This window comes from Mustela erminea, chromosome 1, assembly GCF_009829155.1.
Source record: "Mustela erminea isolate mMusErm1 chromosome 1, mMusErm1.Pri, whole genome shotgun sequence".
Lineage (NCBI taxonomy): Eukaryota > Metazoa > Chordata > Mammalia > Carnivora > Mustelidae > Mustela > Mustela erminea.
In genome coordinates, this window is record NC_045614.1 from 35,391,418 (window position 1) to 35,417,921 (window position 26,504).

General features: G+C 38.0%; 1 protein-coding gene across 2 annotated transcripts in view; it reads right to left on the reverse strand.

Annotated features, from left to right (window-relative positions):
* The window catches only part of SUCLG2 (succinate-CoA ligase GDP-forming subunit beta), a 266,471-nt gene that overhangs the window by 102,022 nt on the left and 137,945 nt on the right, over nt 1-26,504 (reverse strand). For both annotated transcript variants that reach the window (XM_032324636.1, XM_032324626.1), the window contains exons 5-8: nt 24,357-24,509; nt 22,709-22,798; nt 13,785-13,881; nt 1,610-1,771 (exon numbers count right to left, since the gene is read on the reverse strand). In XM_032324636.1, coding sequence (XP_032180527.1) covers nt 1,610-1,771; nt 13,785-13,881; nt 22,709-22,798; nt 24,357-24,509 — 502 coding nt within the window. The remainder of the gene's footprint in view (nt 1-1,609; nt 1,772-13,784; nt 13,882-22,708; nt 22,799-24,356; nt 24,510-26,504) is intronic.

The following is a 26,504-nucleotide window of genomic DNA, read 5'->3' on the forward strand; positions in this document are numbered from 1 at the left end:
CATCAAAATAATAGTCTTATCCCTCTGTTCCTTCTCCAAATTAATAAAAGAAATGTTCACTAGTAACCTGATCACTAAAACTAGAACTGAAATGTGCTTACTCATAGGGGCTTTTTTTTTTTTTTAAAGAAAATAAAGAAAAAAAGAAGAAAATAAATAAAGAGTTTTAACACTGCAATTCTTATTTTCCAGAGCTGAGTTTTATTGACCAATTGTACATCTTTAGCTTCTTATACCTAATTACATGAAATTATTTTCCTCAGGTTAGAAAAGGAAAAAAATAAAAAAGCAGACCTCCTGAACATAGCAGAAACTCTCAAGGTAAAATATACTTCACTTTTTCTGACCCTTGAATTCCCCAGACAAGCCTGTGAACTGTGACTAATTTAATTAAGTTCGGGTGACTACAACAAAAACGGTTTATATATGACCTTAAAACAATTTGAAATGTGTTAATCGTCGCTTTTGAGGCTGCTAACTTGGTCAAATCATGCATACTCCCACAGAGGCTACAAAGAATCTGTATTTAATTTGTTCTAAACACACCATTATATCATTCTCCTTTCTAAATGCCTACAAATATTGAGAGCACATTAGCTTATCAAGATCAGAACAATGTGAGTGATCTGGTACATTACAGTTATTACTCCAATACAAAGCAAGAGCTTTTGGTTATCACTTGTAATTAGATGTCATTTTCTATTGTATGGCTCAGCAGACTACTGGATGAGGTCTGTTCAATTCTGAGTATAATAATCCTGTTGGTTTAATGAGCTACAAATCTTTTTTATTTTAATTCCATTAAGATTAAGACCTCAGTTTCCAGTGCAATGAATTGGTTCCACCAGAAACATAGATGTGTATAAATCTTAGCTCTATAAGCTGTGGACAATAACAGAAATTGTATTGCCTCTATAGGCTCATTCTTATCTCAGCTGAATAAGCCATTTTCACAAATTTAGATGAGTATGATAAAATCAATTGTTTTATTAATAAACTAGATAATGGATTAAACATTTTATCATTTGGTTATTATAAAAGCTGAAACTACAGTATAATGATTCAAGTATATGTTCTCTTCTACTTCCTCTGAGAAATTTTATCTTAAAACCAAATTTCAAAAGAGTTCCTAGCATATTAACACTGATTGGAGCAGCAAGGATTTTGATTTTTATTAAGCAAAATTTAACTGAGATGTTTTAAAATAGTATTTCTCAGCTGGGGTGATTTTGCTTACCGGAAGATATTTGCTAGTGCTTCATGACATCTCCGGTTGTAACAATGAGGGGGGTGGGGGTGTCCCAGTGCAACATAAAGATCAGGGACACTGCCATATATCTCACAATGTATAGGCCAGCCTTTCATTGTAAAGAGTTTTTCCACCCCAATTGTCAATAGTGTCAGACTTGAGAAACCCTGCTTTAAACCACCGGGCAAAATGAACATTGGGAAGAAACTCAGAAACTGTTTCCCAAGACTTTCGGGCCATAGAAACTCCTATTTCCACTGGCTACTGGGAAATACCATTTCAGAAAGGTTCAGAAATCTGGACTACTTAAAATTCTGCAAAAATCCACAAATCATGCTTTTGATAGAACTACATTCTTACCAAAGCAGGCAATGTTCCCGTCCAGTCCTATATATTTTAGATCATATTTGGCAGCTTCGTTTTCAATGGGTTCATTCTCTGATTTGTCATCCATGGCAAATATGTCCTTTTGTCGGAATTCTGCATTGTCATCAAAGTTTATCTTTGCATCAAAACAGACAACTAAATAAGGGGGAAAAAAAGGCACAAACATGAATATCTCTTAAGGTTATACAAATTAGTTCCCTAGGCTGGCAGGCAGAGAAGAAAGAAAAATAAGATTCTGTCATTTTTCTCTCAGGAGAGGGACAGGAGAAGCTGTTACAACTTTCTTGATTTTAAGCTTTAGGGCTACAAGGACAAATATGGTGGCATAGACCCTGTTCTCATTACATTCTAAAAAAGAGCACAGTAATCTATACCTGTTGGTCTCTGTTTAATAAAATAATAATATAAGTTGTGGTCACCCATGAAAAGTTATAGGCTGTCAAAAAAATAAATAAAGCTATAGACTGCCACATCTACATACAGCTTTGATTTGCCATTTTTATTACATTTCTTACTTTTAGTATGTAACCACTAATCATCGCTTTTACCTTTTGTGCAAAGAGAAACTAGATAATAATGCTTAAAACCACTGTCCTCCTTTGTCCTTCTGATGCTACAAAGGGAAATTTCTATTTAATCAGTATCCTCACTAATATTTCTGTAAGATTCAATGCAAAGAACACCAGGTTAGAATCAAAAGTTTTTAATTTGATCCTTAACTAACTCTGTAACTTGATAAAAAAAAAATAATAATAATAACCTACTTCCTCTTTGGGTCTCAGTTTTCTTATTTAGAAAATGGAAAAAAACAATCCCTAAACTGATGGATATACTTAACTTTGGGGTCAGCTCAAACTAGGACCGTCAGCCTGATGTGTGCACGATATGACTCTTTTGATCCAAGTTATAGAACACTAAGAGACAGACAGATGAGACATGGTAGAAGGTGGCCAGGCATTACCTGGCACTCCTGTCTCTAGTCTCTGGTGCAGGTAGAAATCTCCCACTCTCTCAATGGCCAAGAGCACTGGACACAGTTGAAAATAACCAAGTGATACAGATGCACTGAAGGGAGAGCGTTTTCTTTGGTTTACAAGATATCTCCTATATGAACTGCCAGGGAGAGACTGCAGTGAGGAGGGGTGATATGCAGGTTTCTGGGATCTGACCCCGTTTATTATATCCCTTTGGGGATTAGTTGTCCACAATGACATTCCATTCTAACCTTCTCTTACTCTACTTCGGATATTGATAGACAGGGATCTTTGACTTAGACTTTAGAGAAATAACCCATTCTCCTCCTGCATGGCTGAAAGGCACCTTCTTCTTTGAAGAGAAGCAACTTGGAATAATTCATTCAAGAGCAATGACCATGGTCTGTTAATCCCATTTGCTTACAGTGACGAGAAAATACTGTCACATTACAACATCCTAGAATTACACACCCTTTCTAGAGATTTTATACAAGGGACTCTCTACCACAAAAATGAAGCACTTTGGTACAAATCTATGCAGAACTGGCATTTTAACATCTAAGAATACTTAGCATAAATAAAAACCCAAACCACAAATTATTTAAAGTAGCACTGACTGGCAAGAGAGGATCTTATATAGAAGTTAATGTCTGCCAGAGTCCTTAGTCTTGCCACAAAATGTCCAACCGCTTTACCCACACACTGTGAACACACGGAGCAAATGAGTAATTACTGTCCAGAATACTGCAATCTTAATGATGGAATCCTACAATTACCAAAGGAATTGGCCAACGTTTTCTGCTTGCTACAGTGGCATTTTGTCAGCAGTTAATGACTGGTATAATAATCAATAGGAAAGCAACTTCATTCTTGGCTTTCCACTAGGCTTATAAATAAATTTTAATTAATTTATTAGTAATTATAGCTCGTCCGTTACTCACTGGCAAGACTACTTGTCACCGACACCTTCAAGATGGGCAAAGGCTATCAAATTGACTTCCTGACTGAAGAGTTTCAAATAAAAGAATTCTTGGTCAAGATCAATAAACTAGTAAATCAAAATAGGTCCAGGCTGATCTTTGCCCTTTACACAGACTACAGTTCCAAGCTACTTGAGAGAACATAATTAATGGATATGCATGCGAAGATCAGGAGGCAGCCCCACCTACCCTCTGCAAAGCCAGATTTACAAAAGACGCTTTTTCCTGCAGTATGATGTATATGCCGAGGACAGAAATGAGTGCACTATTTGGGGGAAACCTGAGAATTAAATCAGAGCTTAAAGATGGTAATATAAATATATAATTTATATTTTTATAAATATAAATTTTTTATAAATTTTATAAAAAATTTATAAATTTTTAATAATTTTTTGGTAAATTTAATAAATTTTTAATAAATTTTTATAAATATAAAAGGGGTGCCTACAGGTGGAAATCAAGGTGCACCTACAGGTGTTAGACTTGTGGGAAAATGACCTCTCTGCAATGGCCCCTTGCCCGTTGTTCCCTCTTTGTAAAGAAAACTAAATGGCATAACGAGGCCAGTGTACGTTATATCCTAGTGCTTTGGGAAGTAACAGACACTACGTATGTAGGAAGCGAGGGGACTCAGGAATTAAGAGTGACCCAAAACTGAATTGTCAACCTCAAAGCCTTAATCTTTTTCTGCAGGTGGAACCCAGGGAGAGTAGAACTCCTTAAGGAGGTACAGGGACTCCTTCAGACGCATATTTGTTACACCTGCTCAATATTATCAAAGGAGTCCCAAACATACAAAGTGCTTTCCTGCCTCAGTATCTCAGTGTATAACGCGGTATCACCGGGATGTTTCCCCTTGAACTTCACCACTTAGTGAACTCTGGCATCAAACACACCTGGGTATGAACGACAATTCGGACACTTTAGAGTCAGGTAGCTGTCGTCACCTCTCTTAAGCCCAGCGGCCTGGTCTATAAAATGAAAGCCAGAGTATTTTCTAGTGTGTGGTGTTTGTGTGCAAAGCTGGGACTGCGTGCAAAGCCCTCGGCAGCACAGAAACTGGCCATTATACTCAGCTTCCTAATGCTGCAGCCCAGGCCATAGCCTTGTCCTGTACTACAAATGACCTGTCTTTGGTCCCATTCCCTTATAATCCTAGACTTCTGTTTACAGTGAATCTAAACTAATGCCTCCTGGAGTTTACAGATGTACAGATTACCTGTGATTTTTAGTGAAATGCCATGTTCAGAATATGTAAGACTTTTAGGGTTAGCATTTCAGGCAGTGTGACTGGTCAAGAAGGAGATTTTAGCCTAAAGGTTGAGGGTGAAAGAGATGCCTTTGATGACCCTCAAATCACACCACACCTTTCCATAAGGCCCCAGGTGGCTAAAGATTGGTACAAAATAGCTCCAAGTGAAAATCTTAGTCCGGTTGTGGCAAAGGATAGTCTTTGGGATAGCTTGCTATCTATTTTCCTAAATAGGGTTGGACTGGAATACAACTACGTCCATTCGTTTACATATTTCTATGGCTGCTGTCCCAAGGCAACAGCAGAGATGACTCATAATTGAGAGTCTATGGTCCTTTACAGAAAAAAGACAGCCAATTCCCACTAAGTCACACTTCTCATGTTGTAATAGTCACAGGTATCATACTTATTACAGCGAAAGAGAAACTTAGGAAAGTGTATCTAATGGCATGAAAATAAAAGAGCATAAGGGACGAAATAAACAAAAAGTTGCAGCTTGCACAAAAGGAGTAGATTAATCCTTGAATCTTGATTCACTCTTATATGCTTATTCCCCCCCGTAAGACCTGTCCAAGTACACTTTTAGAATGAGGGTGTTAAAAATGGATTGATGGCTATGTCAACAGTGGGGCAATAAAATAAACTTGCTTGCTCAAACCTTAGCTTTTTCATTTATTAAAACAACAAACTACACAAAAATGTATTTTTCAAGGTACCGAACTTGGTTCAGACATAAGATATTCAATGTCACATTAATGAAACCTCAATTCTATAGAAAATTCATCTTAAACAAAGGCCATTCTGTGTACAAATTGGGTGAAAAAACATACCTATTAATATTTATAAAACAATTTTCACCATCAAAAGCACATTGTTACATGCTTGATAGATTATACAAATGAATTTTCCTTCTGAACAAATATCAAAGACAGCTGCGGTACTTATATTCATCGGGAGTTTTGTTTTTTTGTTTCGTGGTGTGGGATTCTGTGAGCTGCTAATTCACCAACCTATATGAAGAACCTGCCTGGCAGTTAGCAGCCTCTGACCCTAGAGTTTTAACAGAAGAATGTGCTCCAGAATTAAACAAAAGAAAAATACATTTCAGAGGGGAGACTCACACATAAAAGAAACATAAAAACAGCAGGAAATAAGATTGTCATAATTAGTTTGAAAAATAATCTGTCTTCAAGCAATGTACTGCACTTGATTTGTGATAAATAACCATAATATGCTATTGAAATGCACCTTGCCGTGATGGCCTTAAAATGCTGATACTTTCAAATTAGTCCCCTTTCCATTAAATATTGATGTTCCAAGAGTTGTATACTTTTTAGAACTTTTTTTGAGTTGCTGCAAAATAGAAAATAGATGTGAGGCGGGAGGGGGTTTCGGGTGAAGGTAGAGAACTGAAAATGTTCTTGAAAATAGAGTCTTGTGTATAAAGAGAGAAACAGAGAGAAACACCCACCAACAACATGGGCACTTGCTAACACGAAGCAACAGGGTGGCTATTTAGGGAAATTAATCTGAAGCAAGAGGGATCTGATGTGCGAGTTAACTTTGGATCACTCAGCCTTAGTTCTCATGGAGTCTTGGCCAGGTAGTCACTGTTTTAAATTGAGTTTCATTCCAATAGCTTGGTGAATGGATTTGGGCTGAGCAGGAATTCTTAATCTTGGGACTATTGGTAGGTTAGGTGAGATCGTTGTCTACTGGGGGTAGGGGTGTGCTGTGTACTGTAGGATATTTAGCAACATCCCTGGCCTCCACCCACAAGAGGCAAGTAGCATCCTGCACACCCAGTTGTGATAAACAAAAATGGATATTAGCAAAACTCAGTGTAGGGATCACATGCAATCACTGTGTTGTATACCTGAAACTAATATAATGCTATATGTCAGTTATACCTCAATACAAACAAACAAACAAACAAAAATGTCTGTAGACATGGCCAAATATCCCCTGAGGGGACGATGTCTACCCTCCTCATTGAGAAACACTATTTTAGAGACACCAAGTCTGGCTGAATGTGGGAAGAAATGGAATAGAGCATAAAATCTCACAGCGGCTTGTAAAACAAATGAATGAAAAGATAGGTAGATAAATAATGATAAAGAAAACCCTTTTTTTTTTTTGAAAACCCTGCTTTAATTAAAGTTTTTTTTTTTTAATTATTTAAGTAATCTCTGCACCCCATGTGGGACTCAAAACTCATGAACCTGACTGAGATCAAGAGTCGCATGCTCTTCCGACTGAGCTAGGCAGGCACCCCAAGGAAACCTTGCTTCTAACTTGGTCACATGTTTTTGTTTTTGTTTTTAAGATTTTATTTATTTGACAGAGAGAGAGAGATTGAGCACAAGCAAGGGGAGTGGGAGAGGGAGAAGCCGGCTCCCTGCTGAGCAGGGAGAACTTGGCCACACATTTAATGAATTCCGGCAACACAACTGGACAAGTAAGGAAAAGAGTTAATTTCTCTTTGACTATTTAATTAACAGCTTATTTTCATTTCAATAAAATGTAGACCATTCTGGTAGACATGTGACTCTATCCCTGATTCCATTGAGAAACTGTCTTCTCATACATGTGATTCCAGCTCAGTGGCTGGCCTAAATACAAATATGGGATCCAAGTAGGGCCAATCAGAATCATCTGAAAAGATTGCTGCGTGGTTGCCAGAAGAGAATGATGAAAAATGGGAGCCATCTTAGCTGTCCCTCCAGAGAGCCTGGCCGACAAAAAAGAAATAATTCAGAGGCAACCGGGCTAGAAGATCAGGGCTTCATGCCTTCAACCAGCCCACTCCCTGTTACATGAGGAAAGTAAGTATCCTTACCTGACCTGGAAGCTTCTTAACAAAAACTAGACTGATGTTGGGTTTTTGTCACAAACAACCATTATAATTCTAATAGTTACTAAACTATATACAGTCAATAGTGCCAAATTATATTCTTTGAATCAAATTATTAATCACATTGTTAAAAATAATTCTGGGACTGCATTTGTTTCGCTGTATTAAAAATTTCCCATAGGTGACCAAGCAGCATAGACGTTATCAAGATCATTGTTTTTCATCCAACTAAGTATTATCTGTTGTGCAACTATACGACCAGTCACGTGGATTTTTTTAAAAAAATATTCCTCATTAACCAAAGGAAGACAGAAGAAACTTTCTTAAAAAGAAGCTTTGCAATAGAGAAGTTTAAAGTAAAAATGTTTATTTTTTAAAAGATTTTATTTATTTATTTGACAGAGATCACAAGTAGGCAGAGAGACAGGCAGAGAGAGAGGAAGGCAAGCAGGCTCCCACTGAACAGAGAGCCCGTTGCGGGCCTCAATCCCAGGACCCTGGGATCATGACCTGAGCCGAAGGCAGAGGCTTAACCCATTGAGCCACCCAGGCGCCCCCATAAAGTAAAAAAATGTTTAGTGTGATGCCAAGCTCCTTAAACTTCTAAATTAAGTCATTATTAAATCAAATTTTAATGTGAAATGTTCTATGTTCTGCTCTTACTGATCTAAATGGAAAAAAATTAAATATTCACATTATAAATATTAAGATTATTAATACTGTTAGGATATAAATAACTTCTTTTACAGCTTCTAAATAAAGGATTGCTTTAGGGGATTGTGACAATGATGAAGATCAATTTATACATTTGATCATTAATCACTGTTTCCTAATTGGGTTTAATTGACTACTGCTCATTAGAGTTATAAACCAACACACTCATTTAATTGTGATTATAATTCAATAGCTGAACTTTTATGGTACAATGAACAAATTAATAGCTAAAGATAATTTTGTTCTTAAAAATATCACATAAGACTTATGCTTTAATGAAACAAATACACAGAATGTATTTTATGATGATTCCTTCAAAAAAGCTCAAGAATTTTCCTTTCTCTTGATAATTAAAAAGAAAACTTCTGATTTCATGAGGTTTTACAAATACATTCTAGGAAAAGTTTCTTGCACCCTTATTGCCTGCATCAGACTGCTGTCTGTGACTGACAATTTACCAAAGGTTTGAATGAAAGTAGTTTTACAGCCTGACTTTTAACCAATTCTTTGGCTGAATTTCCTTTTTAGATACGAAATAATCAGGTCACTTGTGAATACTAGTTTGAAAAGCAAACCATGACTTTGAAGAACTTATACTCAACTTCTCTCCCTTTTGTTTCTTGGATTTAATTAACAGCCACTCGATGCAGCATGAATTCTGACTAATTTCTACTTAGCTGGAAACTACGTATAGGTCACGCTGATAAAAATAAATTACTAGTTTAAGAGAAAAAAGGTAAAATAGCAGTCTTGCATATAAAAATCAACACACACTGTACTGAGAGAGACACAGGTTCAAATCCCAGCTCCAGTAATGGGATGCCTATGGAAGAGTCACATTAATTTTTAATCCTCTATAAAATGGAGACAATAACTCTACACTTTTGGGGATTGCTACAAGTAATAAGAAAGAATATATATAAAAGCTTATCACAGTATGTGTCATATGAATTCAAAACAGTTTTCTTCCACTTCACTTCTTCTCTATATAAAGTACTAATGATTTTATAGTCAAACAGAATTTTTAAAAATATTTATGAATAAAAGGTAGTTTGCTTATAAATAACCTACCACAGATATTTATCTGGTGGTCACGTGTGCAAACCATGAAATATATTATTTTCAATGGCTTCCTAAACATTACTATTCGTCGGTCCTAACCTAAAATTTAAAAAAATAACAAAAAACAAAAAATAGACAAATAGATTGAAATCCATACCTTTTCTGGAATACTCCCTTTTTTTAGAGCTATCATCTAGTTTAAATTTTAAAAATTAATTTTTCAATTTTTTAAATTTATTCATTTGAGAGAGCGTATGCGAGGGAGCAAGAGTACCAGCAGGGAGAAGGGGAAGCAGACTCCCCAGTGAGTAAGGAGCCTCACATGGGGCTTGATCCCAGACCCCTGAGATCATGACCTGAGCTGAAGGCAGATGCTTAACGGACTGAGCCACCTAGTTGCCCCTAATTTAACTGTTTTTACATGAAAATGGAGAATTTATTAGACAAATACAGGGGCCTCCATCAGAAATGCCACAAGACTCATGGAAGAAGACCAGGACTGTCTTTCATTCGTTCCAATGCAATTATAACGATTATAATTTTAAGCAAAGCCTTAATTTTTGTATGGAGTTTTACTTTTTTTTTTTGTTTTTACTTTCAATGTCCATTATCTTATTTGATTTTCAGAAGGATAAGAAATAATAATATAATCATAGCTAATGCTTTTGTACCTCTTACCATCTGCCAAGCCTTGTTGTAGGAACATTAATTATTCTCACAACAATCTTCTAAGGTAGGTACTCTTATTATTGTCCCCATTATGTACTTTCAGTACAGCTAACATACAGTGTTATTTTAGTTTCAGGTGTACAATACAATCAGGTGAGTTCTATGCATTACTCAGTGCTCATCACAGTGAGCAGACTCTCAATCCCCTTCACCTGTTTCAGGTATCACCACCCTCACACACACATACACTGACCTCCCCTCTGGCAACCACCAGTTTGTCCTCTGTATTTAAGTGTCTATTTTGTTTGTCCCCTTTTTGTTGTTGTTTATTTGTTTTCTATCTTAATTTCCACATATGAGTGATATCATATGGTATTTGTCTTAGTCTGCCTTATTTTACGTAGTATGATACACTCTAGATCCATTCATGTTGCTGCAAATGGTAAGATTTCATTTTTATGACTGAGTCATATTTCACTGTGTGTGTGTGTGTGTGTACAGACCACTTCTTTATCCACTCATTTATAGATGGGTACATGGGTTGCTTCCATATATCTTGATTATCATGAATAATACAGCAATGAATGTAAGGGTGCACATATATTTTTGAATTAGTGCTTTCATTCTCTTTGGGTAAATAAATATCCAGCTATGGAATTCCTGGGTCATATGCTAATTCTATTTTTAATTTTTTGAATAACCTCCATTGTTTTCCATGGTGGTTGTACCAGCTTACGCTCCCACCAACAGTGCACAGGGGTTTTCTTCCACATCCTTACAAACATTTGTTTCTCATGTTTTTTATTTTAGCCATTCTGACAAGTATGAAGTGGTATCTCCTTGGGGTTTTGATTTGTTTCCCTGATGAAGATATGTTTAACATATTTCCATGTGCCCGTTGGCCATCTGTATGTCTTCTTTAGAAAAATGTCTATTCATGTCTTCTGCCCATTATTAATTGGTGTTGAGCTGTATAAGTACTTTATATATTTTGGATATTAACCCCTCATCAGATATACCATTTATAAATATCTTCTCCCATTCATTCGTTGTCTTTTTGTTTGGTTGATGGTTTCCCTTGCTGTATAAAAGCTTTTTATTTTGATATAGTCCCAATAGTTTATTTTAGCTTTTGTTTCCCTTGCTTCGAGACATATCTAGAAAAATGTTGCTACAGCCAATGTTAGATAAATGACTTCAAGGGCTCTTTTTTAGGATTTTTATGATTTCAGATATCACATTTGGATTTTTAATCCATTTCAAGCTTATTTTGGTATAAGGTGTAAGACTGTGGTCCAGTTTCATTCTTTTGCATAGAAGTTGTCTGGTTTTCCCAACATCATTTGTTGAAAAAACTGTCTTCCCATTGCATTTTCTTACCTCCTTTGTCATAAATTGACTGTATAATCATGGGTTTCTGTTCCATCGATCTGTGTATTTATTTCTGTGCAAGTGCCATATTGTTTTGTTTACTATAGCTTTGGGTTATATCTGGAAATCTGGGATTGTGATTACTTCCAGTTTGTTCTTTTTCAAGATTGCTTTGACTATTTAAGGACTTTTGTTTCTCCATACAAATTTTAGAAATATTTGTTATAGTTCTGTGAAAAATGCTGTTGGTATTTTAATAGGGATTGCATTATATCTGTAGATTGTTTTGGGTATATGGACATTTTAACAATATTTGTTATCCCAATTCATGAACATGGAATGAATATTTTTTTCCATTTATTTGTATCATCTTCAACTTCTTTCAACAATGTTTTGTAGGTTTTTTTGAGTACAGGACCTTTCACCTTGTTGGTTAAATCATTCCTAAGTATTTTACTATTTGGTGCAATTATAAATGAAATTATTTTCTTAATTTCTCTTTTTGCCATTTCATTATCAGTGTATAGGAATGCAATGGAGTTCTCTATATTGATTTCATGTCCTGCTACTTTACTGAATTCCTTTATCAGTTCTAGCAGTTTTTTGGTGGAGTCGTATTTGGGTTTTCTATGTGTAGCATCATGTCATCTGCAAATAGTGAAAGTTTTGCTTCTTCCTTTCCAATCTGGATTTCCTTTATTTTTGCCTCATTGCTGTGGCTAGGACTTCCAGTACTCTGTTGAATAAAACTGGTGAGAGGACATCCTTGTCTTGTTCCTGATCTTAGAGGTAAAGCTCTCAATCTTCCACCACTGAGTATGCTATTAGCTATGGGTTTCTCAGAGATGATCTTATTATGTTGAGATATGTTCCCTTTAAACCTAGTTTGTTGAGGGTTTTTATCATAAGTGGATGTTGTACTTTGTCAAATACTTTTTCTGCATCTATTGAAATGATCTTAAGGTTTCTATCCTTTCTCTTATTGATGTGATGTATCATACTACTTAATTTACAAATATTGAACTACTCTTCTGTCCCAGGAATAAATCCCACCTGATCATGGTGAATGATTTTTTTAATATATTATTGAATTTGATTTTCTGGTATTTTATTGAGGATTTTTGCATCTATGTTCATCAGCGATATTAGCCTGTAATTTGGTTTTTTTTGGTGGTAACTTCATCATAATTTTTTGTGTCAAGGTAGTGTTGGGCCTCACAGAATAAATTTGGAAACCTTCCTTCCCTTTCTAACTTTTGGAATAGTTTGAGACAAATAGGTATTAACTATTATTTAAAGGTTTGATAGGATTCACCTGGGAAGTCCTCTGGTCCTAAACATTTTTTTGTTGGGTGTTCTTCCTGGATTACCTGAGAACAGGACCTATATCTTATTAATGTCAGGGACTGGTCTGTTTTGTGCCTGACATTGAATGTATACACAAACACCAGTCACTTCACTCTACAAGACAGTTATCATTTTTACCACTCTTCTGGATTAAAAACAAAACAAAAACCAAACTCTAAGGCTTAGCCCAGGTCTGAGGCCAGGATACGGCAGGTCCAGAATCTGAACTCAGCCCCCTTTGTAAAGCACCATACTGTGCCCGCTTTGGCCTGCAACTTGGTTGTACTTGCACAGAGCAGATCACCCAATTTACCCAATGGTAAATTTGTATTCACTGATGGCCCACAACATGCTAGACAGCATACAAGACACTGGGGGTGAATTTGCTAAAAAAGATAAGGTCCGTGCAACTTCCATTCCATGTATCCCAGTCCTAACCACCTGATACCCCACCCTCTACCACCAAACACACATAGATTCACAAGCTTTTACTATCAAAATAATAGGAACTTATCGAATACCAGCTTTCAAGCATTTCCAACTCCCTAGAAGCAGGTGCATTCATTACACTCCAATGCAAAGACTTCTGTTGCTACCCAGGATTTTACCTCAGTATAAGCAAGAAAGGCCCTGGAAAAACAAGGGAGTGTCGGTGGATGAATGTTTCTAAATAAAATAAGAAGGCGCTTCCCCTGAGGCCTGGCATGGCGACGCAAACCAACTCCAGGGCTGACGTGTTTAACCGCAGGACGGGAGTGTCTGAGACCACGGCCGAAAGTAAATTAATGAAATGAATGCAAAGCTGCTGCTACAGTCTTTTGTCCAATTTAATTAATAGTTTGCATAAATAATCATATTCATGTGTTACTGTTGTTCTTGCTGGTGGTTTTTTTGTTTGTTTTTTTCTCTTTCTTTTTTTGGTTACCTTGTCCTTCTGGGGTTTCACCAAAGGGATTCACTTCCACTTGAGTTGCATCAATTTTCAGGAAGAGATTGTAGAGCTTCTTAATTTGATCTGCAGCCTAAATGGGATCAAGTACAACAAAATTACACCAAAGCAGTAAAAGAACATTTATTTTGCTGGATTAATGAAACCTTAAAAATAGCAAGTCATGTCTTTACGTTCAGGTAGGTTTTTTGAAGGGAAAAAGAGAAAAGCACAATTATTTTAATTTCCACTGCTATTCATTAGAAGGAACTGCTCAACTTTCCTCCAGACACCAGGAAAGACCATTATCAGGAAAACAAAAATATTTTCAGTCTGGTCTAAAAACGTTAATCTTTTTGTAAATCATCATGTCCCTATTAGCTGAGCTACACTGCAGTATGAGCCACAATCATTAATACAAACAAGCTCCATTTAAGTAAAAGGTAAACACAATTGTGAGAGTTTATAATGACCATGTTTTCCTTATTATGCTAGAATAAAATAGTTATTACATTCATCAGTCCAAACCTATAATCTGGAAACGACAATTATGGAGTATCTAATGGAAACTGTGGCAAGCCAGGAAGATGAAAGTCCTACACGGTAGAGTTAGGGAACGGCACAGTTCAAACTAAACAGTTTGTCCTGAAGGCATAAACCATAAAGAACAATATCCAGAGTCTCCCTGATGTTATGCCCTGACTTCATTTTTCCTGCTGCTTGAAATTCACTCACTCATTCATTCTTTTCAACCAACTTTTACGAATGGCATCTGTCACAGCGTGCTGGCATTGTGTGAAGTGGGGCAAGGGGAAGTCATCATGAATGGGGGCTTGATAGGACCCTGGAAGGCTCACACCTAGACAGAACTCAGCCTGTGCTGTAACTCAGTACTGCTATGCGTCCATGGCTCGGTGCTGGGCATGAGTTTCATTCTCGGCTCCACCTTCTGGTCTAGCCATCATTCTCCCTTGGCAATATTTTCGTTCATTGTTCCAGCTCTGCGTCTTTGCCCTCAGATCCATTTCTGGCTTTTCCCTCTCCCTACTCTGGGTATCTGGGGAGCTGACACTTGTAGACTGAGTTTCCAAGGCTTCTGGGCTGGATGGCTTCCAGCTCAGTTCAGCCAACTGGAAGCAGTGGTAGGAGATGAGAGGTGGGAGAAAGGGAAAAGCTAGGGTCCCCTCTCTTTCTGTCTTGCAGAAGCATCCTCTCCTCTGGCTTTAGCAACCACCAGAGACCCACCAGAGGTTCTACCTTCTGGATCCTATGGTGCAGTAACCACTGCCTCACTTCGCTTTGCCAGCATGCAGGGAGCAACAAATTTCTTGTTACACTTTCGTTCTACCCTACCTCTCGGTCCACCCCCAAATTTCTCAACCCTGAAATTTCGCACCATCTAACCAATTCCCTAGAACAAAGTCCCACTGTGGTGAACACTAAGAGAGCTTTCTTTGTTCCAGTATTGACTGAAGAACTCCTGGAAATGAAATTCATGTTGTCTTCACTTATTTTATGTATATTTATAAACTTTCCTAAATCCTAGTTTGAATCCAGGTCTCTACACATAGAGAAACATACAAAATGGGTAAGATTGAATATTTTTTTTAATATTGATTTTTTCTGCCTAGATAATGTATGTCCATGATATAAACTTCCCAAGGCATGCAAGAGTCTCCCTTCCCCGGGCTCCCCAGCCACACGGCTCCTGGCGGCTCATCCTACAGCAGCCATCATTCATACATACATACATACATACACACACACATCATACTCACTGATTCAATGACAGGTATATGCATAGTCTCCATCTGCCTTTTTTAAAAAAAACAAACTTGGTTCTATACCTTATTTCTTTACTTAAATGATTTTTTTTAAAAGATTTTATTTATTCACCTGACAGAGATCACAAGTAGGCAGAGAGGCAGGCAGAGAGGGGGAAGCAGGCTCCCTGCGGAGCAGAGAGCCCAATGCGGGACTCGATCCCAGGACCCTGAGATTATGACCTGAGCTGAAGGCAGAGGCTTTAACCCACTGAGCCACCCAGGTGCCCCTATTTCTTTACTTATATGATTTTATAAAGCCTTCATCGGCAACACAAATAGAGTGATCTTATTCTTATACGTGATCACCTAATACCTTACGTGAATATATCATAATTCATTCAGCCTGTCTCTTAAACAATAGCCATTTGGTTTCCAATCCTTTGACATTACTTAAAACGCAACCTTTTCTATCTCTGTATGTGCGTTATACATGTGATTGAAAATCTGTAGGATAAATTACCCAGAGTGGAGCAAAAAAGGGGTGTGGAAATTTTAAATAATAAAAAATCATTTTATTATTCTTGGTAGAAGCTCTCCCTAGTTTCCCAGCCCGCAACTCAGTATCAGAGAAATTGTTTTTCTATGCACAACCATCAGCTATCTCAATCTTTACCAGTACGCCAGGTAAGAGTGGGTATCTCATATAGATCTTTGATTGGAACTGCTCTTACTATTAATGAATTTGAGCTTTATTCAATATTCTTTATTAAGAGACATTTGTTATTTCCTTTTCTCTGAATTTTGCCCATTTCTCTGTTGTGATTTCAGTCTTCTTTCTGAGTTATAAGAAGCATTTTTACACGTCGAAGTTAGCTCTTCATCTCATATAAATTGCAATATTTTTCTCCTTTAACATTTGCCTTTCATCCATGTGTCTGTTAATTCTGCCACATGGAATCTGGTAATAATAATGTCACTCTTTTCTTTTATGGCTTCTAGCTTTAGGTCAGACTTTAAGAAGGCTGGTCCTACCCTGAGAGTGGAAAAACAATTTTCCAATTTTTTCAAATGCTCTAAGATTTATCTTATTACATGTTTACTTTTTTTTTTAATCCAAATGTATTTTATTTGAGCTAGTGTAAAGCTGATAAGTCACTCACTGCAAAATAGATTTGTATTTTTAGGGATTTTCTAGGCCATCGATACAAGCTTGCAACGTAAGCCACATGAAAGAGGCACACTGTCTGTCCTGGGCATGGGGGCACCAACTGGACCTCTATAGCCTCTGCACGGAGTCAACAATAGATATTGACTCAATCAATGATTAATAGTAAGGAGAAACCCTAAAATGGAAAAAAAATTCTGGGTGCATGCATATACAAGATATTATCCCAGGTACTTTAAAATTGTCTTCTTTTTTAAAATACATGTACTATTAAATGCGTACTATTAAATCTAAATCTTTTTTTAAGTGTACACTTTGGCAGTCTCCAATCTATTCACAACGTCACCAGAAAAACTCCAGAACATTTTCATGCTGCAAAGCTGAGATGCCATACCCATCAAGTAACAACTCTCCGTGTTCCCCTTCCCTGATCCGACCATTCTACTTTCTGTCACTAGGCTTCTGATGTGTCTAGGGACCTCACAGAAATGGAATCATGCATATACTTATCTTTTTGTAACTGGCTAATTTCACTTAGCACATTGTCCTCAAGCCTCATCCACACCTTGGCAGATCCTCCCTTTTTTTCAAGGCTGAACAACCTTCCACTGCATGTACATACCACACTTGGTTTATCTATTCATTTGTCAGGGGATACCTGGGTCACTTCAAAACTGAAGCCTATATCAACCAAGCTTACCATGAGACCTGAATTTTCTAAACATGAATGCCATTTTAATTGTGCACTAACACAGCATTTGGCTTATATTCACCATTATAACTACTTATTACCATACAAAGAAAGACTCCAAACACTTTTTTGAGCAGGACTGAAGCATGATTAGATTCATGTTGTAAGATCTCTAAGGGAAATGTGTTATAAAATCTGTGTTGTACCATCTAATTTTTTAATTTATTTTTTTAAATCTTTTTTAAAATTTTATTTATTTATTTATTTATTTGACAGACAGAGATCACAAGTAAGCAGAGAGGCAGGCACAGAGAGAGGAGGAAGCAGTCTCCCTGCTGAACAGAGAGCCCAATGTGGGGCTCGATCCCAGGACTCTGGGTTCATGACCTGAGCCGAAGGCAGAGGCTTTAACCCTCTGAGCCACCCAGGCGCCCCTGTGTTGTACCATCTAAAAGGGAGAACCAGCCCAGCTTGGAGACTGAACGTACCTTATTCCAGATGCCATCCAGTGAATGGCTATAAAGGCTACACAGGGAAAATGTGTCAGTCTGAGCAGGTGTAATAATAGAAAATGGCAGGCCCTGGGGCAAGCTGAGGTTAGCTCCCCAGCTTTCTAAACATGTACAAATTTTTAAAATAAATTAAACACAAGTCAAAGAAAACATTCTGCTGTTTACCTTATAGTCAGCCAGCTTCCTACTGCCACCTACTTCCTCAGTTCAAAACCACACTGTACAGAAAATTTGTTTTCTTTTCTTTTGCCACCAATTAATGTTATTTTAAGGTTGTTTGTTAAGCAATTAAAAAAATTAAGATGCCTAAAATCAAGTATCCTTTGAGCCATATGCACAAAACCCTGACAAATTTACAAGTACCTTCAAAAACGTTTTAGCAGGTTAAAAATTTTAGAAATATTTTTGTTTTATTCCAGGAACTAATATCATCAACACTCACAGTTTTTAAAGCCAGCCAGGGGGACAAACCATTCTCAGATGCACTAGTGAATTATTTATTAGCAGCACCCATCAAATCTTTTCATCAGCTTAAATACTAAATAAAGATGCATATTGGCAATTCATGGTGTCTGTGTTTTCAGAAATTAATAATATAGAGTATAACTGAGACACACTTGAGAAATCTGTGAATTTTTAGTCATTTTCAGCTTCCCTGTGGCTTTCGTCTTTTCATCCAATTCTTGCTGAAATGAATTTTGTCAGGAACACATACTTGGTAGTTTTTGTGCAAGGTGGTACTTTTTGTTGTTGTTATTAAGTCTAATGTGAATATCTTGTGTTCACAGACAACAGGCATGAGTTACAGGAAAGATGTTAATAACTTTACAAAATGATCATGTTATAAGCTGTTCATCCATACGAGCTCTGCCTCCAGATGCCTAAACCATGTCCTCGATGAGAATTAAGTAACTTTCAAGGTCACACTGAATCTGAGGGGGCTCAAAGATACCATTTCTTGATCAAAGGATCAGTAATTGTTGCTCATTTAAATGTCTTCTCTTCTGGGGAGCTTCCTTTGCTTACTGGACACCAGCTTTCTGGAACATGTCGCTGACCTCTGTGGCTTGAGAAGGCTTCCCAAAGCAGAGGTTCCCAATGTACCACTCCAGCACACATATATTCTCCTTTCTACTGTGCAAGTATAACCAGCTGTCCCCAGGTGAACAAATTCCGACACACCTACAACAGATCCTCGTGCTGTCCTTCACACCCCTCTCCCTGTAATTGCTGCCAGCAGCTGACCGCTGTTCTGTGAGCCCCTGGAGAACAATGGCTATTTCTCATCATCTCTGTTTCCCAGGGTCCAGCAGAGTCAGCAGCACCCAGGCAGCGCTCGCTCCAACTTTGCTGAGCAAATGAAGATTTAAAGCCTTTCATGTAGTGGGTGACAAACCAGGGGTGGTGGTGGTGGGGGAGAAATGAATTAAAAAATGTCTTTCCTCGGCACATTCAGTTAAAAATACAATGACATTATAGTTCCTAATGAGCCCTGAGAACATGCATGTTCATCGTCCTTCCACAGGTAATTCATTTAAAACCTAGAGGTTTGGGCTACTGAGGAAACGTGATTCAAGCATTTAAGAGCTATGACTCTTAAAGTTCTTTTACTACAGCAGAAGGAAGAAAGTATCTTCGGGCATACCTAATACCGTTAGTGCCCTTTCTAGAATTCTCTGTTGTGTTCACCTCCGGGGCTGTCAAGCTATGGTGTCGGTGGATTTGCCCACTGCAGACTTTTTGTCCTGCCCTTAAAGCTCCCCATCACCAGCTCCCTAGGAGACTGTGCAAAGCGGACATCCAGGATGTGCTGTTGCACTTATTCATGCATACGACAAATGTTTCTAGGGCACCTAATGCATCTGCCAAGCACTTTGCTGCCAACGCAGCAGCAAGCAAGGCTGACAAAGTCCCTTCTGTGGTGTAGGTAAGGATCTGCGAAGATGAATACAAATAAGTAGAGAAACAGAGATGTGCAGAGGCATATGGAGGAGGGGAGTGGGGCGATGAGGAACATTCTGGAGCTGACTGCAGAGCAGGGTGGCTAGAACGGCAGAGTTCTTTGCAGAGTTCTATGGCAGAGTGGTCTTGGGGACCACCACCCCTACACAAGACACCCCACAATAAATGTCCAGTGAGCAGCTGAGCTAGTTAGTGACCTCATTCTCAGGGGGTGAATCCAACCCTGCAGCCCATCCTCAAAAATCTACCATAACCTCCTTTTAGCAGGTCACTAACTTGGCATCTCCTTGACAGTCTGGGAATGACAGTTAGTTCCTCTACCTATCCACAGAGTCTTGGCTCTCTCTCCTACTAAGTTTTGGTTCCAGATGTTCCTGACCCTTCTGCCGTCTTGAACTTTTTGCTTTCCAAGGGAGTCTTTCATCCCAGGTTCAAGTAAGTGCTATCCTAATTTAAACACACATATTTGTGAAAGTCTCTGCTTTACCCTTGTATGACTTCCCTTATTGCCACCCTTAAGTTCTGAGAGATATAATAATCAAAAGAAAAACTAAAGACAGTAAGAGAAGCATGTGAAATCTGTTCTTTTTATTTTTTTAAGATTTTATTTATTTATTTGACAGAGAAAGACATAGTAAGAGAGGAAACACAAGTGAGGGGAGTGGGAGAGGGAGAAGCAGGCTTTCTGCTGAGCCAGGATCCCACGCAGGGTTCCATCCCAGGACCCTGGGATCATGACCTGAGCCAAAGGCAGATGCTTAATGACTGAGCCACCCAATGCCCCTGAAATCTGTTCTTTTAGAGGAATGTTGCCCAAATAAATTAAAGAAAATGTTCTGTAACCATCTGGAGCTCCAGGGGAACATATACACACTCACACATACACACTATGACACAGACACACTCTCTCTCACATATGCATACACACGGGACCTAGGGTTACTAAGGTGGTTTCTCTTAGTCGTGTAGTTAAAAACAGCCAGTATACAATGGAAAAAAGACAGTCTCTTCAATAAATGGTGCTGGGAAAATTGGACAGCTACATGTAGAAGAATGAAACTCAACCATTCTCTTACACCGTACACAAGGATAAACTTGAAATGGATAAAAGACCTCAACGTAAGACAGGAATCCATCAGAATCATAGAGGAGAACATAGGCAGTAGCCTCTTCGATATCAGTCACAGCAACTTCTTTCAAGATATGTCTCCGAAGGCAAAGGAAACAAAAGCGAAAATGAACTTTTGGGATCAAAACCTGCACAGCAAAGGAAACTGTTGACAAAACAAAGAGGTATCCCACAGAATGGGAGAAGATATTTGCAAATGACAGTGCAGACTAAAGGCTGATATCCAGGATCTATAAAGAACTTCCCAAACTCAACACACACAAAACAGATAATCATGTCAAAAAATGGGCAGAAGACATGAACAGACGCTTCTCCAATGAAGACATACAAATGGCTATCAGACACATGAAAAAATGTTCATCATCACTAGCCATCAGGGAGATTCAAATTAAAACCACATTGAGATATCACCTTACACCAGTTAGAATGGCCAAAATTAGCAAGACAGGAAACAACATGTGTTGGAGAGGATGTGGAGAAAGGGGAACCCTCTTACACTGTTGATGGGAATGCAAGTTGGTGCAGCCAATTTGAGAACAGTGTGGAGATTCCTTAACAAATTAAAAATAGAGCTTCCCTATGTCCCTGCAATTGCACTACTGAGTATTTACCCCAAAGATACAGATGTAGTGAAAAGAAGGGCTTCTGTACCCTAATGTTCATAGCAGCAATGGCCATGGTCGCCAAACTGTGTAAACAGTTTGAAAAATAACAGTGTAAACAGATTTGAAAAATACTCAGATCTATTCAGAAAAATGACATCATTCATATGATGATGGGAGGACCAATGTCAGTTATTCAAACCAGCAAGTTTATAAATATGCACGATAATAAAAGCACATGTCTTACTTGCAAAAAATATATATATATATAAATAAATAAAAATAGAAACAGCCAGTAAGTTCTGATTTAATTGTGAGACAAAGAAGCTTGTTTATGTAAACATACAATCAGGCTCTGTGGGCTGGACCAAGGGCAATGCAGGACTGTGATCCTCAAGAAAAATTCTTCCACTCAACAGCTCCGAGGACAATTTTTCTGTCTTTGAAGCCAAGAGGTATAATTATTAAATTGGCATAATTTAAGCTGTTTTCAGTGAAATATCACTTTCAGACCATTAATATTCATCTCAAATCCTATTAGCTATGAAAGAATAGCAATTAGTTAAGCAATGTGTATTATTAGTAACAACAACAGCTGACCTTTCTGGAGTACTGAATAAGCACTTCCCCACATCAGCGTGCTCAATCCTGACAATATGCCCCGTTCTCACAGATGATGATACTAATGTTTAGATAGGCAGAGTCACGCATGCTGGGAGGCAGTGCTCGATTCAAACTCAGGTCTGCCTGACTTGACAGCCCGTGTGTCTAAGCCTCCATGGCCCGGTCTAATTCCTAAGCTGCACTAACCCCGCAGTTAGTGTGTGAGACTAACACACAGAGCAAAAATGCACGTGTCTGTGTGCAACACTCACCCGTGCCCACATACCCACATACATAGGAACACATCTCAGCAGCATCCTGTTCTGGCATACAAGGGAAATAGTGTTCTTTGTCATAAACAACAGGGGCACAGCTGTCAAACAATAAATCATCCTGTGTCCTGGGAGTCACAGATATCAGAGGAAAGGAAGAAAGGTAGAAAATGCTTTCTAAAACAAGTCATTCACAGTGGCCTCCACATACTCAGGTACCTGGTTTTTCAAAGGCCCAAGGAAGCCTAGATTTTCTGCCATCCGCTGAGCTTGGCTGTCCTTTACCCCTTCCATAATGTCAACTTGCTCCTAGTAAAAATGAATCAAACAAGGAAAATTCAGACAGGCAAATGAAAAGATTCACAACCTTGAAAGAAAATGCTTAGTATTTATTTGCAAAATGAGTAATTAAAGTGTGGCACCTTTCCAAAGATCTCTGAGCAGGGCTACCGCAGCTGCCTATAGGGTATGTTTTAATTAGCAGACCATCTAAAAAACAGCCTTTCCAAAAACTATATAATTCTTCAGGGTGGCATGCTGACAAGACAATCGGATGCCAGTTTTCACTTTTAATTACTATACAGATGGCACTGACGAATATTTAGTCAGTTAATTTTTATGACATTTTTTGGAAAGATTCCAAAGTAAGGTTTTCCTGCCTAACATTGCTGTTAAGTTTAGAGCCTGTCATACGTAGGTTAAATATTACCATATGATTTAAACAGCCTATTGATGATGATAATTATTAATAATACCTTAGCTCTACAAAGCGCCATTCTCTCCAAGATACAAAGTGCTCTTCATATACATTATCTCATGTATTCTCTTCCCAAATGGATTGGCTTGTTTAAATCACATTAATTTTGAAAATGGCTAGGCATTATTGGTAAGCCAACATGCAAAGTCTCAATTTAACTTCCAAGGCAGTTAAACTAAAGATATGATACTGGTGAAAAACATTCTAACACCAGTCACCAGAATATCAGTACCTGATCTAAACAAAGAGGTTCAGGAAATAAAATTCTCACTTTTTGAAAGGAAACGAAATCATTTTCTAAAAGAAATAAAGAATCCTTCTGCTAAAAATTTCTTTTTCTTTTTTTTCTGGTAAAAATTTCTAACATGATTTTTTTGATATTAAGAACTCAGAATTTAAAAAAAACAATTAAAATTTTTAAGACCATAGATGCTTCTTCTTACAAATGAGGTAGGTTGAGAAGCACTTTTTATACATTAACCTCATTCTTCCTCACAAGTCTATGGGGTGGAAATTACCCCCACTTCCACTTTAGTGATTCAGAAAATGAGGCATAGAAACACTGAGACACTTGCAGGCTGGTTAGGATCTGACCTCAGCCAGATCTGTGGCTAGAAATAAAGGGTAAGATTCAAAGGATTGAAACAAACTGATAGAATCTGGACTTTTGAAGGACTCCGTTTTATATCAGCAGTACTGGGAGACATGGAAGCAGTCTCTAGCTCACATTCAGTCTCCTAGGAGAGAATTTCTGGATCCTGCATACTATGAAGTGGGGTAGAGTTAGCCCAGAAAAATGGAAAACTCACAGACCTCCCCTACTGGTTAATTCTTGGGGCTGTGTGGATAGAAGAAATGAAGGAGGAAGAAAAAGCAGGAAGGATGAATAAAGGAAGAGAAGGAAAAAGTAAAGAAGAGGGTCTTGGATAGGGAATACCTTCATTCTACCCAACTTCAACTAAGCACTCAGTTAAGAAAAAGGATTCAAATCTTCACGCCGTAAATCCCAGAAGCAAATGTACTTTACCAGCCTCAGACTGCACATTAAACCTTTAACAGCTTGTGCAACAATAATCAATGAACACAGTATAGCCAGGAATCTTAACATACCTTAAAAATAAGTTCTGGATTAGAAGCTGCCACCTCTTCAATGTCAACGCCCCCCTGAGGGCTGCCCACTATTACTGGACCATTGCAGGACCGGTCCATCAGAATGGCCAGGTAGGTTTCTCTGGAAATGTCCAAGGCTTCAGCAACCATCACCTGCCATATTAGTGAGAAAGTCAAATTAATTCAGCATTGAGCTGAGTTCCACCTGGAAATCTATATAAACTTGCTATACAAATCAAAGAGCTTCATTTTCAGGCTCTTTAAACCCAGTGAGCTAGCATCCAGAGATTTGAGAGTTCTGCCCTCATGGTACAGAATGCCCATCTGCATCTCCTTAATTGATCCTGCTAACTTGCTCAAGTGACAGGTATTCGGTTTGCCTCAAGGAGCCTTCCTACTCTAATCTTCTCTTTTTCTTCCTTGAGAAACCCTGACACTTAAGAAAAACTCCGGGGAAGCAGTTGTTATTTTAATTTGAGACATTAACTGTACGTACATGATTTTTACTACACTGGTTTTTCTCAGATTGCACTGGTGGAAAACCAAGTTTGTTGCCAACTTTCCACAGTACGTCTGATGCTTCCTATGTTTGTATACCTCTATCTCGTGGATCACTGTATTTTTAATTCAATTTCCACTTTCTTTAAAATTACAAATACATTATTTGCTTATTCAAAAATAATGCAAAAGCTACCAAAAGTATATACACAAGACAGTGACAGCACCCCCAGGCTGCACATACACAGCCCTTGAGCATCAGGAGAGAGGGTGATCAGGAGCCTATATGGAACTTATGTGATCATCAGAAAAAGTAGCAACTTTCTCTGGGAGGCCATGATCCTGTGCATGTCAGGACCATGCCTGGGCAAGAGGCAAGGGGATGGAAGGATTGCATTCTGTGCTCACTGCCTCGGCCCTCTGTCCTTTTGCTCAGCACAGCCTCAGCAACTGTGTGGCAGGCCTACCAGGAAAAACCACTGTAAACTTTGTATCTCTTTCCCATTCATCTACAAGCATTACAGTAGTGGAGACATCCTACACATGGAAGCACATTATACATATGTGAATGCCTCTTTTCTCTTTTTTTTTTTTTTGTTTTTTTTTTTTAGGTTTTTTTTTATTTGACATAGAGAGAGATCACAAGTAGGCAGAGAGGCAGGCAGAGAGAGAGGGGGAAGCAGGCTCCCTGATGAGCAGAGAGCCTGATGTAGGGCTCGATCCCAGGATCCTGATACCATGACCTGAGCTGAAGGCAAAGGCTTAGCCCACTGAGCCACCTAGGTGCCCCTCTCTTGTTCTTAATCTTAGTGCTACAAGTTGGAGATCTCTCCAAGGTCCTCTGTCTTTTTTGTGACTAGATGGTACTTATATGCCAATATTTATTTAATTATGTCCCAACTGACAGTCACGTATGTGGACTTCGTATCTCTAAAAGCCTACTTCAGTGTTTATTTATATATATATACCTTTGCTTATGTGTTCTAGTATCCCTGTAGATAAGGTATCCAGAAGACTCTTCATATTTGCAATTTTGATAAGTACTACCAAACTGCCTGAGAGAGAGAGAGAGGCTGTACCAGCTGACACTCCAAAAAAAGCTGGTAAAAGACGTCTTTGATCATTTAAAAAAAAAGAATATTCATAACTAATCACTACTAGTAGTGAAAATAATACAAGCACTTTCATTGCTTTTCCTGAAAGTAGTTCAGTAAAAGATTTCACCAAAAAAGTCACAGATTAAACAGCATACATATTAACTACCCAGATGCCATCAAACCACTAATTTTTAAGACACATGTAATGGGATAAATATATGATGGTCTAAAAAGCTATGAAGTAATGAATACAGAAATTCTTTTCAAACACATCACCAGTTAAAAATAAAATATAGGAGGCTTCATATTGATTCTTTTATCATAAATGGTAACTCATGACTATGTAAGAAATACTTCTTGGCACACGGTGTTGGGATTTTCACAGAAGCATGCTGTTTTCTGTTCACTTTCTAATAAGAGTTAGTCTAGAGAAGGAAATTTAATGATTTTCAGTAGTTATTCTGAGAAGCAACACAACACTGTAACTTTTCAGGATGTCATTCAAGAGTCCTACTCTTAATCTTCTAAATGTTGACAGATGTGCTCTGCATTC